Source organism: Squalius cephalus (assembly GCF_949319135.1).
Source record: "Squalius cephalus genome assembly, chromosome: 24".
Taxonomy (NCBI): Eukaryota; Metazoa; Chordata; class Actinopteri; order Cypriniformes; family Leuciscidae; genus Squalius; species Squalius cephalus.
This window is the reverse complement of record NC_137145.1, coordinates 10,527,705-10,540,788: the sequence shown is the minus strand read 5'-3', so window position 1 is coordinate 10,540,788 and position 13,084 is coordinate 10,527,705. Positions and strand designations below refer to the sequence as shown.

General features: G+C 34.6%; 1 protein-coding gene across 11 annotated transcripts in view; it reads left to right on the top strand.

The window, feature by feature from the left end:
- nbeaa (neurobeachin a) overlaps positions 1 to 13,084 on the top strand; it is a 128,233-nt gene that overhangs the window by 76,210 nt on the left and 38,939 nt on the right. For all 11 annotated transcript variants that reach the window (XM_079861572.1, XM_079861571.1, XM_079861564.1 and 8 more), the window contains exons 11-16: positions 1,485 to 1,593; positions 1,813 to 1,965; positions 5,667 to 5,835; positions 10,874 to 10,953; positions 12,323 to 12,385; positions 12,791 to 12,888. In XM_079861572.1, the coding sequence (XP_079717698.1) occupies positions 1,485 to 1,593; positions 1,813 to 1,965; positions 5,667 to 5,835; positions 10,874 to 10,953; positions 12,323 to 12,385; positions 12,791 to 12,888 (672 nt within the window). The remainder of the gene's footprint in view (positions 1 to 1,484; positions 1,594 to 1,812; positions 1,966 to 5,666; positions 5,836 to 10,873; positions 10,954 to 12,322; positions 12,386 to 12,790; positions 12,889 to 13,084) is intronic.

Sequence of the window (13,084 nt, the reverse complement as noted above, 5' to 3'; positions counted from 1 at the left end):
ACTACTGTTCAAGGTTTGGGTTCATTTTAAGATTCAAGGATGCATTCAATTGATCAAAAGTGACAGTAAAGATATTTATAATGTTACAAAAGAATGATTTTCTATTTCAAATAAAAGTTTTGTTTAACTTTCTATTCATCAGAGAATCTTTAAAAAAAAACAGCATCACTTTTTTCATCATTGATAATAATAGGAATTGTTTTTTAAGCAGCAAAGCAACATATTAGAATGATTTCTAAGGGATCATGTGACACTGAAGACTGGAGTAATGATGCTGAAAGTCGACTTTGGTATCACAAGAATAAATCACATTTTAAAATATGTTAAAATAGAAACAGTTCTTTTTAAATTGTAACAATATTTCACAATATTACTACTTTACTGTTTTTTCAATCAAATAAATGCATCCTTGGTGAGCATAAGAGACTTCTCTCAAAAACATAAAAAATCTTGCCTACCTCAAACTTTAAAACGGTACTGTAAACTTTTTTTAAACTTTGAAAAGTAAGCCTTTTTTTGTTTGTTCTGTTGGATCTGTTTGTTTTGATCATCCACACCACACCAACACAGAAACATTGGCTTAACCAGTGGTGTGAGTTTGGGGAGCTACCAATATCTCAAAAACTCCACCAGTCGTTATTTAGAAACCTTTTTGAAAACAGTCATTATTTGTATTGTAAATGTTGAAGTAATATCTACATGGCCTTCTCAAAACTTGAGTCCAAAGCTTCTACTTTTGCATTTGATAATAAGTTGGTGCCATAATGTAGACTGAAGTCAGTCACTGTCAGGAACGTCTGCCATGAATTATAAATAGAATCTGTCATTCTCGGATAGAAATAGAGCGTGACAGAAAGAATGTTGGATTTTGAGAGATTTATGTTCATATAGACACTAGACCGCTCAAGGAGGGATGGGAGGCTGGTATGGCCGCACCCTCATTTCTCAGGTCGCCGTGTGGTTCTGCTCTGTGAGCTCACAGGCATGGCGAGTAGATTAGAGATCAGCAGTGAGCTGGCAGGCATAATCAGCGGAGCAGAGGTCTGTGGGGTATCGATCAGTGGTAATGTTCCCCACTGGGGTTTACAGTCTGCGGGGAGATGGGTGAGGTCACAGGCCCATCCGTCGGCTTATGGCAGTTCAGAAAGAGACATTTCATCAGCAATCTCATCACCTCAACAACATCATTTAAGAAACCAAGACGTAATTCGTGCTCGCTCGCTTCTAGGGAGGGGAACCATCATTATGAGTGTATGTTGTACATTTTTATGTATAAATATATATTATTTTGTCCTTGAAACATTTAGCTACCATATGAAATGTCATGAATATTGAGCTGTGATTTAGTTGTTGTCCTGCAGATATGTTGAGCCTTGGTGCTCATGTTAGAGATGCAGGTTCAAACTCAATACACATTGTATTCTAATCCCATTCTCTTACAAAAGCTACATATTTAAATACATTTTTTTCATTTACTCTTGCAGTGCCACTCTCCTCGCTTTCCTAGTGGAGTTGTTGAAGAGTTCAGTAGCCATGCAGGAGCAGATGTTGGGCGGAAAAGGCTTCCTGGTCATTGGCTATTTGCTAGAGAAGGTAAGATAGTCATCCACTCATTTTTGGCCAAAATTGTGTCTGATTCAAACTTGCACTGCTTGTATGATACAGGGTTGAGTATAGCTTGCATTGTGGCCCTGTCCCATAACCAACATTTTTTGTCCCCTGTCTAGCATTTCTGTTAATAAAAAGTGTTAGAAGCCTGAAATACACTATCTGTCTCACCTCCCATGCTGTCTCTCTCTCTCTCTTCATCAGTCTTCTCGGATGCACATCACCAGGGCGGTTTTGGAGCAGTTTCTGTCCTTTGCCAAGTATCTAGATGGGTTGACACATGGAGCTCCTTTACTGAAGCAGCTATGTGATCACGTTTTGTTTAATGCTGCCATCTGGATCCACACACCAGCTAAGGTGAGCTCGTCCCACACGTGAAGAGTCACGTTTCACATCTGTCCATTGTTGTTAAATGTTGCAATCCCCATGGATTAGCCATTGGTGTTACTTATTAAATACTATTTCAGAGGATTGCAGTATGTTACACTAGCTTCCAAAAGTCTGTAAGATTTGAAAGTTTTGAAAGAAGTCTCTTATGCTCACAAAGGCTGCATTAAACAGTAAAAAGTGTAATATTTTGAAATATTATTACAATTTAAAATAGCAGTTTTCTATTCTATATATTATAATACAGTATATGTAATGTATTCCTGTGATGGCAAAGCTGAATTATCAACAGCCATTATCAGTCTACATTAACTGTAATATGTTGATTTGGTGCTTAGAGTGGAAATGAAGTCTAATTAACGTTATTTAGTAAATGGATTTCCACTCTAATCAAAAATTATACAACAAACACGATAAATGTAACCATTTAAAAGAGAACAAAAAGAGATGTTTTGCTATAGCTTTTGTAACAGTATTTCAACCTGTTGACAGACTGCTTCATTTTCACTTTAAAAAAACATTTCTTCTTATTATCAATGTTGAAAACAGTTGTGATGCTTAATATTTTTGTGGAAACTGACACATTTTTTTTCAGTATTCATTGATGAATGGAAAGCTCAGTAGAAAAACATTTATTCAAAATAGAAATTTTGTAACTTCTCTATGATAAATAATAAATTAATAAATGTCTTTATTTTCTTTATTTTATTGTAATTTAAACTTAGCATCTTGCGCTAAATTTTTGAATGGTAGTATACATGTATTTTAACACTGTATTTAAATGCAAAGGATCAGTGTTTTAAGTGTATAGATTTTCTACATAATAATTATTTTTTTGTTTCAGTAAGAGAAACAAGTGAACATTGCAATAGATGCGATATATAGTATTGAGACCATCTGTGTACAATGGAACTACTAAAGGTCTTGTAAGTGAGGTGTTAATGACATTGTAACCCAGCCAGTCAGCTTACATTATGCATGCAGAACTTGATGATTGCTCAAAGCATATGCTTCTAGATATTTTTATCCACCAAGCTTACTGGGTGTGAAGTGTGTGAGAAAGCTTTGCATTCAAAGGTACTTGATTTACTTATTTGGAAAAAAGTGCCTTTCCTCTACAAAAGCAGGCAGGCTCAATTATTGGATAATGACCTGGGAAACATGACCGCAGGATGAAACGATCGTCCGCTTTTGTTCCCTCACCCTTCCATGCGGAGGAGTGAATATCCCACAGCGACTACAGCCCTTTATGATAGAGAGAATGAAGAAACATCCAGAGGGAATGAAAAAGAGAGAGATAAAGTGAACGTTGGACTACAGGAAGCAGATATATGAAAGATTATTTCTATAGAGAAAAGAAAGAGGTTATTGGTAAAGAAGTTATAGCTCAGGTTTTTCGGAGGCAGATTTCACACTTTTTAATGTTCTACCTTGTTCTGAACTCTGAAGAAAGAATTTTTTTTGTCAAATCCCTCACAATTCATTAAAAACCACCCATAACACCTTAGCAAATGCACTGCAGTGAGTTTAGCTCAGACACTACATATATTTTCCTTTAGAAAATGTTAAAGTGGATTCAGCTTGTCATAAAGAGGTCCTCGTGGTCTTGCTTTTTCTCTTTGACCTGCTTGCATATAAAGCTGTAATTTAGTTTGAGGGGAAATGTCCCCATGATATTGACCTGAATCAGCAGGCTGGGTCAACATGAGATTAAACGCACTGATAAAATGTGGTTTCCACGGCAGCCTCATTAAGCCTGAGCCTAATTACAGTAGCATGTCCATGTTGATCAGTGTAAGAAGTGACTGTGTGTAATAAGTGTGTGTGTGTGTATGTGTGAGGTTCCCAAAGGGATGGCTTTAAGAGAATCTTTTTATTTTTTTTAAATCTGTAACCCAGATGTGTTTTTCATACAGTACAGGCCAAAAGTTTGGACACATTACTATTTTTAATGTTTTTGAAAGAAGTTTCTTCTGCTCATCAAGCCTGCATTTATTTGATCAAAAATACAGAAAAAAAAAGTAATATTGTGATATATTATTACAATTTAAAATAATTGGTTTTCAATTTATTATACTTTAAATTATCATTTATTTCGGTGATGCAAAGCTGAATTTTCAGGATCATTACTCCAGTCTATCACATGATCCTTTAGAAATCATTCTAATATGATGATTCATTATCAAAGTTGGAAACAGTTCTGCTGCTTAATATTTTTTCATAACCTGTGATACTTTTTTAGGATACTTTGATGAATAAAAAAAAGAAAAAGAAAAAAGAAAAGAAAAAAAAAGAAGCAAATGTTTTCAAGATAGAAATATTTTATAACAACAATATACACTACTGGTCAGTAATTTGGGGTCAGTAATTTTTTTCTTTATTTTTTTTTAAATAAATCAATAATTTTATTCAGCAAGGATGTGTTAAATTGATAAAAAGTTATAATAAAGAAGATTTATATTAAAAAAAATATATATATTTTGAATAAATGCAGTTCTTTTTAACCTTTTATTCATCAAATATATTAGGCAGCAGAACTGTTTCCAACACTCATAATAAATCAGAACATTAGAATGATTTCTAAAGGATCATGTGATTGACTGGATGTCACATGTGACACTGAAGACTGGAGTAATGATCCTGAAAATTCAGCTTTGCATCACCGAAATAAATGATAATTTAAAGTATAATAAATTGAAAACCAATTATTTTAAATTGTAATAATATATCACAATATTACATTTTTTTCTGTATTTCTGATCAAATAAATGCAGGCTTGATGAGCAGAAGAAACTTCTTTCAAAAACATTAAAAATAGTAATGTGTCCAAACTTTTGGCCTGTACTGTACGTATTTGTTGACTCTTGGAAAGTTTATCAGTTGTTCCAGCTAAAGGAAGAGTAGGATAATATACACTACCATTCAAATGTTTGGGGTTAAAGAATTTAATTTTTAGGTAAATCACTTTTATTCAGCAAAGACGCAGTAAAAGTGGCAGTAAAGGCACTGATAATGTAACAAAAGAATTATATTTCATATACATGTTGTTCTTATGAATGTTCTTTTCATCAAACAATTATGAAAAAATGTATCACGGATTATTAATATTATTTATATTGATAATAATGAGAAAATTCAGCTTTCCCAGCACAGGAATAAATTATATTTTAAAATATATTCAAATGTCACGGTATTTTTATCCTTGGTGAGCATAAGAGACGTCTTTCAAAAACATAAAATTATCCTACCAAACTTTTGAAAGATAGTGTATGAGGTGACTATATTTTAAGGTGTTATTCACAAGATAGCATATTCACAACAGCCTTGACTGCCTTATTGCTAAAATAAAACAATTATTGTTTTTCTTTAAAAATTAAAAAATGTTAAAAAAACATAATTAAAACAATATATTATAATATTAAGGACAAAAAGTTCATTAATGTTTTATTTAGCTAATTATTTTAATCCATTAAAAACATATCTTTTTTTATTTTGCAATTTAAAAAATTAGAATTTTAGAATTAGAGAAATTAGAAAATTAGAGAACAGCTCTATGTATTTTGGTAAGTCTGTATTGACCAATCAGCATCTAAGACTGGAACGTTCCTTTGTACTATTACCCTTTCAGCCCATTTTAAATTGTGATCCACTGTGTGTTTTCCATATCTCAGGTTCAGCTTTCCCTCTACACGTACCTGTCGGCCGAATTCATTGGCACTGCCACCATCTACAGCACCATCCGCAGAGTGGGCACGGTCCTGCAGCTCATGCACACCCTCAAATACTACTACTGGGCCAGCAACCCTCTGGAAAGCAGCGGTATCACCCCTAAAGGCCTCGGTGAGTGCTCAAACATGCATCTACTTGCAGTGTTTACAGCCATATGTGGATCCTGAACAGTTGCACTTTGCTGACAGGGTCAGGTACCAACATTGGCCTAAACGAATCCCTAGATCTTGAGATCTCATGTTCATTTTGATTTTAACAAAACAATATACCACAGAGGAGATACACGTTCTGGGAACAGCTCAGCAGTTCAGAAGTCCACACACATGCTAGCCGGTTGTGGCAGGGTGGAGCGTGTGTCTACAAAAAGACAGCTAGCAATATTGAGCGTGAATAAATCTTGAAACACAGCCCACTCCATTTCCCCCCCTCTGTCTCAGTCTATTTTCGTATCCTGTGCACTTTTGTGCCTCAGACTTCTGTTCACTCTTCATTCTAAATCTTGTTTTTCTCTCAAGATTACTTTCTCTCTGTCTCACTCTTGTTTTCCATTTTTCTCTCCCTTTCCCATTTTATCAGTCTCTTACTTGTCTCATTTTCTCATGCGCTGTCGTTTTTCTTTCACTTGTTTCTCCTTCATTTTTACTGTTTTCCCAAATGCCACATGCAAAATCTGTCAGTTTTTCCATCTGTTTGCCATCTCTCTCTTTCTCCATCCTGGGCTGTCATTCCCAGAGGTGAGTCTCTGAGTTAGATAGATGGTGTTGTGAAGTGAATGATTTGTTGCATCCAAAATGTCTAACAGCATCATGAGGTGTTTTACTGTCAGCTGCAGCATTAATTATCTGACATCTTAAGAATTGCTCATTAGCTTCCCAATACAGATGATCTCAATCATCTCCTTGTTTAACCAAGCATATAACATTTTATTGTATATTAAGATGCACTGATATTAAACTTCTGGCCAATGCAAATAAGCAAATAGTTATTTTTTAATGTCATGGCCAATAACCAATAAATGGCCAATATTACAGTTCTATACTGTTTTTTTCTAAATAAATAAATTAAAAACAAAACACTGAGAAATAAAATCAGTTGTTTTAAATGTAAATTTAGGCATCACAAGATGGCGGCTAAGTCTGTAAGACTTGTTGTTTTTTTGAAAGTAGTCTCTTATACTCACCAAAGCTTCATTTATTTGATCAAAAATACTATAATAACAGTTAATTTGTGAAATATTATTACAGTTTAAACTTTTCCAATTTAACATTTTAAAATGTGTCTTCAGTGTCACATGATCATTCAGAAATTATTCTATATGCTGATTGGCTGCTTAAGAATCATTTCTTGTTATTAGTGTTGAAAACAGTTGTACTCCTTAATATTTTTGTGTAAACTGAGATAAAAAAAATTTACTTGTTGAATAGAAAATTCAAAAGAACATAATTTAGTTGAATTTAAAACTTTACTTTTAGATTTTTTATATACTTATATAAAATATACTTTATATACTTAATATTTACTTTTAGATTTTATAATAGTATGCACTGATATTAAAATTCTGATCAACACATGTAAATTAAAAGTTTTTTAAATGTGAATTTAGTCATCACAACATTATAACATACAGGGTGAGAAATATATATTAATTTTCAGATTTGCCAAGTATTACTTTTAGAATGCTTTTAAAGATGAACGTAAGATATTGGCGAAAGTAATTTTATATGTAAAAATAGAGTAAATAAATTTTTGATATGCTGTGTGCATAAAAGCTGTGCGTGTTTTTTAGTTTTTGGATGTTGTCCATTCTCTTCTATTGCATTTATATAGCGGATGTGTTGATCCATTTAGACAAGCCTGTAGTTGCATTTCTTTCTTCCCCTCCCTGTGTACTTCAGATAGCACTGTGACTTGTGGCTGCTTATCTCTGTTAGATGCAGAGCCAGTGTCACCATGGCAACCCCGTTGCCCTTCCCATGATGCTGCATGGGTCTGTCACATTGTAGAGTGTGTTTGTTTCCATGTAACGTACTGTAGTGTTAATTTTGACTCCTTTTAATCTGTTAAATCTTAATTGGATTAATAAATTAATAATTAAAAAAGTATAAATGTAAATTAACAAACTTTTGGTCAACAAAAACAGCCTTAATCTAATTCTAATTGCATTTCACAAAGTTTTAATTTGCATAGTCATTGACATACACTGTAAAAAATTATATGATCAATAAGTTATGACAACACATGTTTTTACATTGCTTTAACTCATCAAAATAAGTCATTTCAACTTTTTTTTATAAGTTATACAAGATTCAACTATTTTTTAAGTCAGTTTAATGTGATTTAAGTTGAAATGACTTAAATATCCAAGTAGATTGTACTTAAAAATAAGGAAGCAATTTTTTTACAGCGTGTATTTTTGCAAATGCCACAGATCTGTGATGATAACAGGTAGCATTGATTGATCTTCTTAGCTGACCTTGCTTTGACCCTTGTGATGCTGTGTGGTGGTCATCACGCTGAATCCTGTGAGACACACATGCACAGATCTGTCCTTCCAGATCTCTAGAAGAACACAGTCTACACACCCGGTCATCAATTCTCTCACTGCACCAAATCACTGCAGCTGGGAAAGGTCAAGGGATATACCTGGCTACAAATAGACCTTGACCACGTTCATAGCGTACAAATCCTCACTGCCACAGAGCGCTTGTGTATGTAACTACACACAGAGTACAGAACTGCAGCACAAGGACAATGACGACACACACTAACACACACTTGATGTGGGGATGAACATGGCTTGAGATGGGAAAAGCCGCTGACCTGCTTCATTACATCACACGCATGCACTGAGCTGCGGCTTTTCATATAGGAAGCGATGTGAATTTTTTATGGCAGCTTTGTAACGTCTGTGCACCGCGTGTTCAATAAAAGATGAGGAGTGCGTTTGTGTCTGTTTGAGAAAGATAGTGAGGGATTGTAAGAGAAATAGGTGGTTGTGTGGTTTGGAAATGGGGTTGGTGTGTCGTTTAGGGGCTTGTATTCCCTAAGCTGCGTCTTAAGTGCTGTTTTTCTTGTGTGTTGTGTGTCACTGTACTATATTCAGTTTGAACCCATCGTAAGAAACCTGCAGCTTTGAACTGCGGCTTTTCCCTCGTCCCTGGAAAATGAAACAAGTAATTCCTTAGCTCCGGGTTTTAGTTTGTTCATTAGTATGTGAGTCACTAGAAAAACATGTTTTTTTGTTTTTTTTGTCAGTTTTGGGAAATATTCAAAGAGAGTGACACATTTTATAACGTCAGCTCTGGTAAATATGTTTTTTTCAACATTAGCTTAGGAATAAAAATTGCATAAGGCATTTTGCTTGTTTTTTGGTTCATTGATGATGACTAATAGCACATTTTAAAGGGGTGGTAGAATGCCCTTTTCACAAGATGTAAAATAAGTCTTTGATGTCCCCAGAGTGTGTATGTGAAGTTTTAGCTCAAAATACTTCACAGATATTTTTATATACCATGTTAAAGTTGTCACTTTTTGAGGGTGAGCAAAAACGCACCTTTTTGTGTCTGTTCCTTTAAATGCAAATGAGCTGCTGCTCCCGGCACAGAGGGCGGAGCTTCAAGAGCTCGTGTCCTTTTACCTCACACAGACATGCACTGGACATTTCAAAAACTTTTAGCCTTTTATGTTCAAACCGAAGTCAGAAAGATGGAGAGACTCAAGAGGAAGTGACAACATGTAGAATGCAACAGGACATTTCTGAATGGTTAGTTGATGAATTTATGTAGCTTATGTGTAGTTATCTTCTAGTCATTGATTACCATATTCTGTCTTGATAATCTATAAATCGTGGGGGCGGAGTTTATGTAAATTCTAGGGTTGGTGATGTCACTAACCCGTGAGGAATGTCGTGTAGTCCCTACCAGCCGTTTGTTGTAGTCCTTAAAAAGCAATTTCTTTAAAAGCAAATATCTCCCTTTGCATTAAACCTTGAGCGTTGTAACTTAGCAGATGTTGTTTATGCTCAAACAGCAACATTACACACTAACTAATGTTAAAAAAGTGAAATCATAATCAACCACCCCTTTAAGCATCTCAGGTTTATATAAATGCCATACGCAGGTGTTTATTAAGAGTTTAGATGTGTGAAACCGATGTAATGGACCACTCGCACTGAGCTTCGTGACGCACTTCTGTTTGGAAATAGTGCGTCTCACTTATTTCCGGTTATGTTTACTTTCAATGTACTGTGGTCAATGAGTTGAACAAACGCCACCTAAAATGAGTGTCCACAATAAGATTTAAAAATGTGGCAATTTTTATTGACAGGAGAAGGTATATTCTGATGTTTACTGTGTGCAGAATTTTCCAAATTTATCGGAACATGAAGTTTTTAATCCAACCCAAGCCGGTAATTAAGCCGTCAAAAATACGTCAGTGTTCGTCTAAACTAGTGACCGCGACGCTGAAGTGTATGAGAACAGATGAATGACATCAGTACGAACCACGAACATTTATTTATTTGGATTAAATATTTGAATCATTCTGTGTCATTTTTCAATGTCAATCTTTTCACTATTTACATGTTTATGCCCAAAATGCTAAAATATTCAAAGTAATTGACTGTCATTCTCCTCTACGCTGCGTTATTGATTAAATAGCCTAGCCTATTTAACATCGTTACAGGCACCTCGCGAGCATTCATTCATTCAACTATTTTAAAAGACTGGAATAAACACCAGCGCACACAAGCAATCCTTTTAATAGTCAGTTTTATTTAAAAATGTAAACCCAACAGGTAGGAAATGTCTGAAAGAGAAAAAAACTGTTAATGAGAAGACGGGCATATAGGACTGCTGCTGATTAGTGGATACATATATTTAGCCTATTTATTATTTATAATGCACAGTTGGAAAGAAAATATATTTATAGGAACATTTCACCTGGCTCAAGATAATTAATACAGAGATCATTATGCATTGTTTTAATCAATTGGCAGCCATAAAACAGTGATAATCTGCATTCTCATGTATGTAGGTGTGCTGAACGCTCTAACCGGAAACTCCCGATATGTACTAACTAGAACGCAGAAGTAGTTGTGCACTACTTAGTAGTCCATTCCATTGTTGTAAATTACTGTGTTTTCTTACAGATGGTCCACGGCCCTCTCAGAAGGAAATTATATCCCTGCGGGCGTTCATGCTTCTTTTCCTCAAACAGCTCATTCTCAAGGTGAGACTGTACAAAATCACTATAGATTTTCATTTTAGGTTTTTTTTTTTTTTTGTATTTTATATTTATTTTTACATATTAAAAATGTGTATATGTATGTATGTATACACATATACACATTTTTCATATTATTTTATATAATAGTATTATATACACTGTTTTTAATTGTGCATTTTATGTATTTGAATGCAGTTATTGATATATTACTATTTTTTTATTCATCAAAGACTATATAGTATAGGAATAAATCATATCCCTGATGCATGTTTTGTAGTTAGACTTTATAATAAAACTTGTCATACATTAATAATAAAAAGAGTTACATTTTTGACACACATGGTAATATTCCATTTCATTTCTGCTTTGCTTGCTATGCGCATCAGTGCATCACTTTGTTCTTCAAAACTGATTTTATTTGACATGTCATTGCAATGAATCGGGCAGTTTGAAGGAAATGCATTAGTTCCCAAGCAGTGACAGCCAGAAGACACATCTGCTTTGTCAAAATAACACAATTTATCCTAATTTTTCCCAGAAATTTGATCCGGTTTGTAAGGCAGTCATGTAGAAATTTGTTTATTTGCCTTTGTTTGTTTAAAAACAACACAAACGGCCTGATGGGGTCAACACTGAGAGAGTTGCATTATGGATCATCTCTCGACACAAAGAAATGTGTGTTTTGTGGGAACTCTAGGCTATTGTCCTGTTTTGGGAAGCACAATGTGGTTGCCAAGCAGCACGTTTTATTCATTTATTGCCTTTTTGTTCAAATACCCAACAAGAAAAATGTAAGTATGTCTTCAAAAGGCAAAAAAATAATAGAATATTTCAAAGCCAATATCCATAGCATGCAAGCGTGCCTTAAACCTCAAATATCAACAAAGCAAAACAGTGGAAATGTTCAAATTGGAAATGTGGATATTTCTATTTTTTAAATTACTATTATTAATTTCTTTATTGATAAAATAATTCACAACCTAGTAACGCTTGTTGTATGTTGTTTATATTTTTCATATGTTTGCATTCGTTTATACATTTTCAGAATTTGAATGCAGTATATCTTTTAATAAGTAATTGTAACCAAAGTTAAAATGCAGTTTTTCGCTGATTCCTTGTTACATCTAAAATGGCTTGTTTGTCATGCATTATACTTTTCAAAGGTGTAACAATGAATGGATACTGTAAGTATTATAATATAACTGTGGTTACAATTACTCATGAGATCATACAATGCATTAAAATACTTTATAATGCATTATATAGAAAGGCTTTAAGTAAAGTGTTACCAACATTTTTATCAAAAAATAAAATTAACACTGAGAATGGGTCTGCTTATATCTAATATCGTGTGCTTTTTTTTTTTTTTTAGGACCGAGGAGTGAAGGAAGATGAGTTGCAGAGTATATTGAACTACCTGCTAACCATGCATGAGGTAAAACTGATCAATAAACAGAGCAAAAGGTCTTATGGGCTCATTTCCTTTAGCCTTTATCAAACAGGCCATGCTCCATGTTCTTGATGAAAAACAAGCTGCTTTAATCAGTCTGGAAGGCTGAAATGTTCACCTCAGGTGTCCGAAGTGCAGACGTCTTTGAGTCCATCAGGAAGGCGCTAGTATTATCCTGAAAGCTGCATTAATGTTTTGATCGAGTCCCATGAAATTGCTGTAATGCACCATCTCTGCAGCCATTTGATTGAAAACACCAAATGAATCCTGAAAACTGCTAGTTAAGTGCAGGATTATATAACACCCAGACATTTGAAGGGTATCTAGTGGATCATTACCGTCTATTCTGGTGTGGTTCAATGTCTGTTTGTTCATTTTTCTCTCCTATAGGACGAAAACATCCATGATGTGCTTCAGCTCTTGGTCGCACTCATGTCTGAGCACCCCGCCTCCATGATCCCTGCCTTCGACCAGAGGAATGGAATACGGTGAGGCCTCAGGGACAAACGGCTCTTGCACGGTCTGGTTATGTAACTGAAATAGATTTGGTCTGTCACAGCTGCATCAATCGCATTTCCTCTTGCCTCACAACCGATCACAAGGGACCTAAGTGCTTATTTGAACTGCCTTCCCTGTGAATTCTTGTTTGATCTGCCCTCCCCTTATAACATTTTATTACTAGGG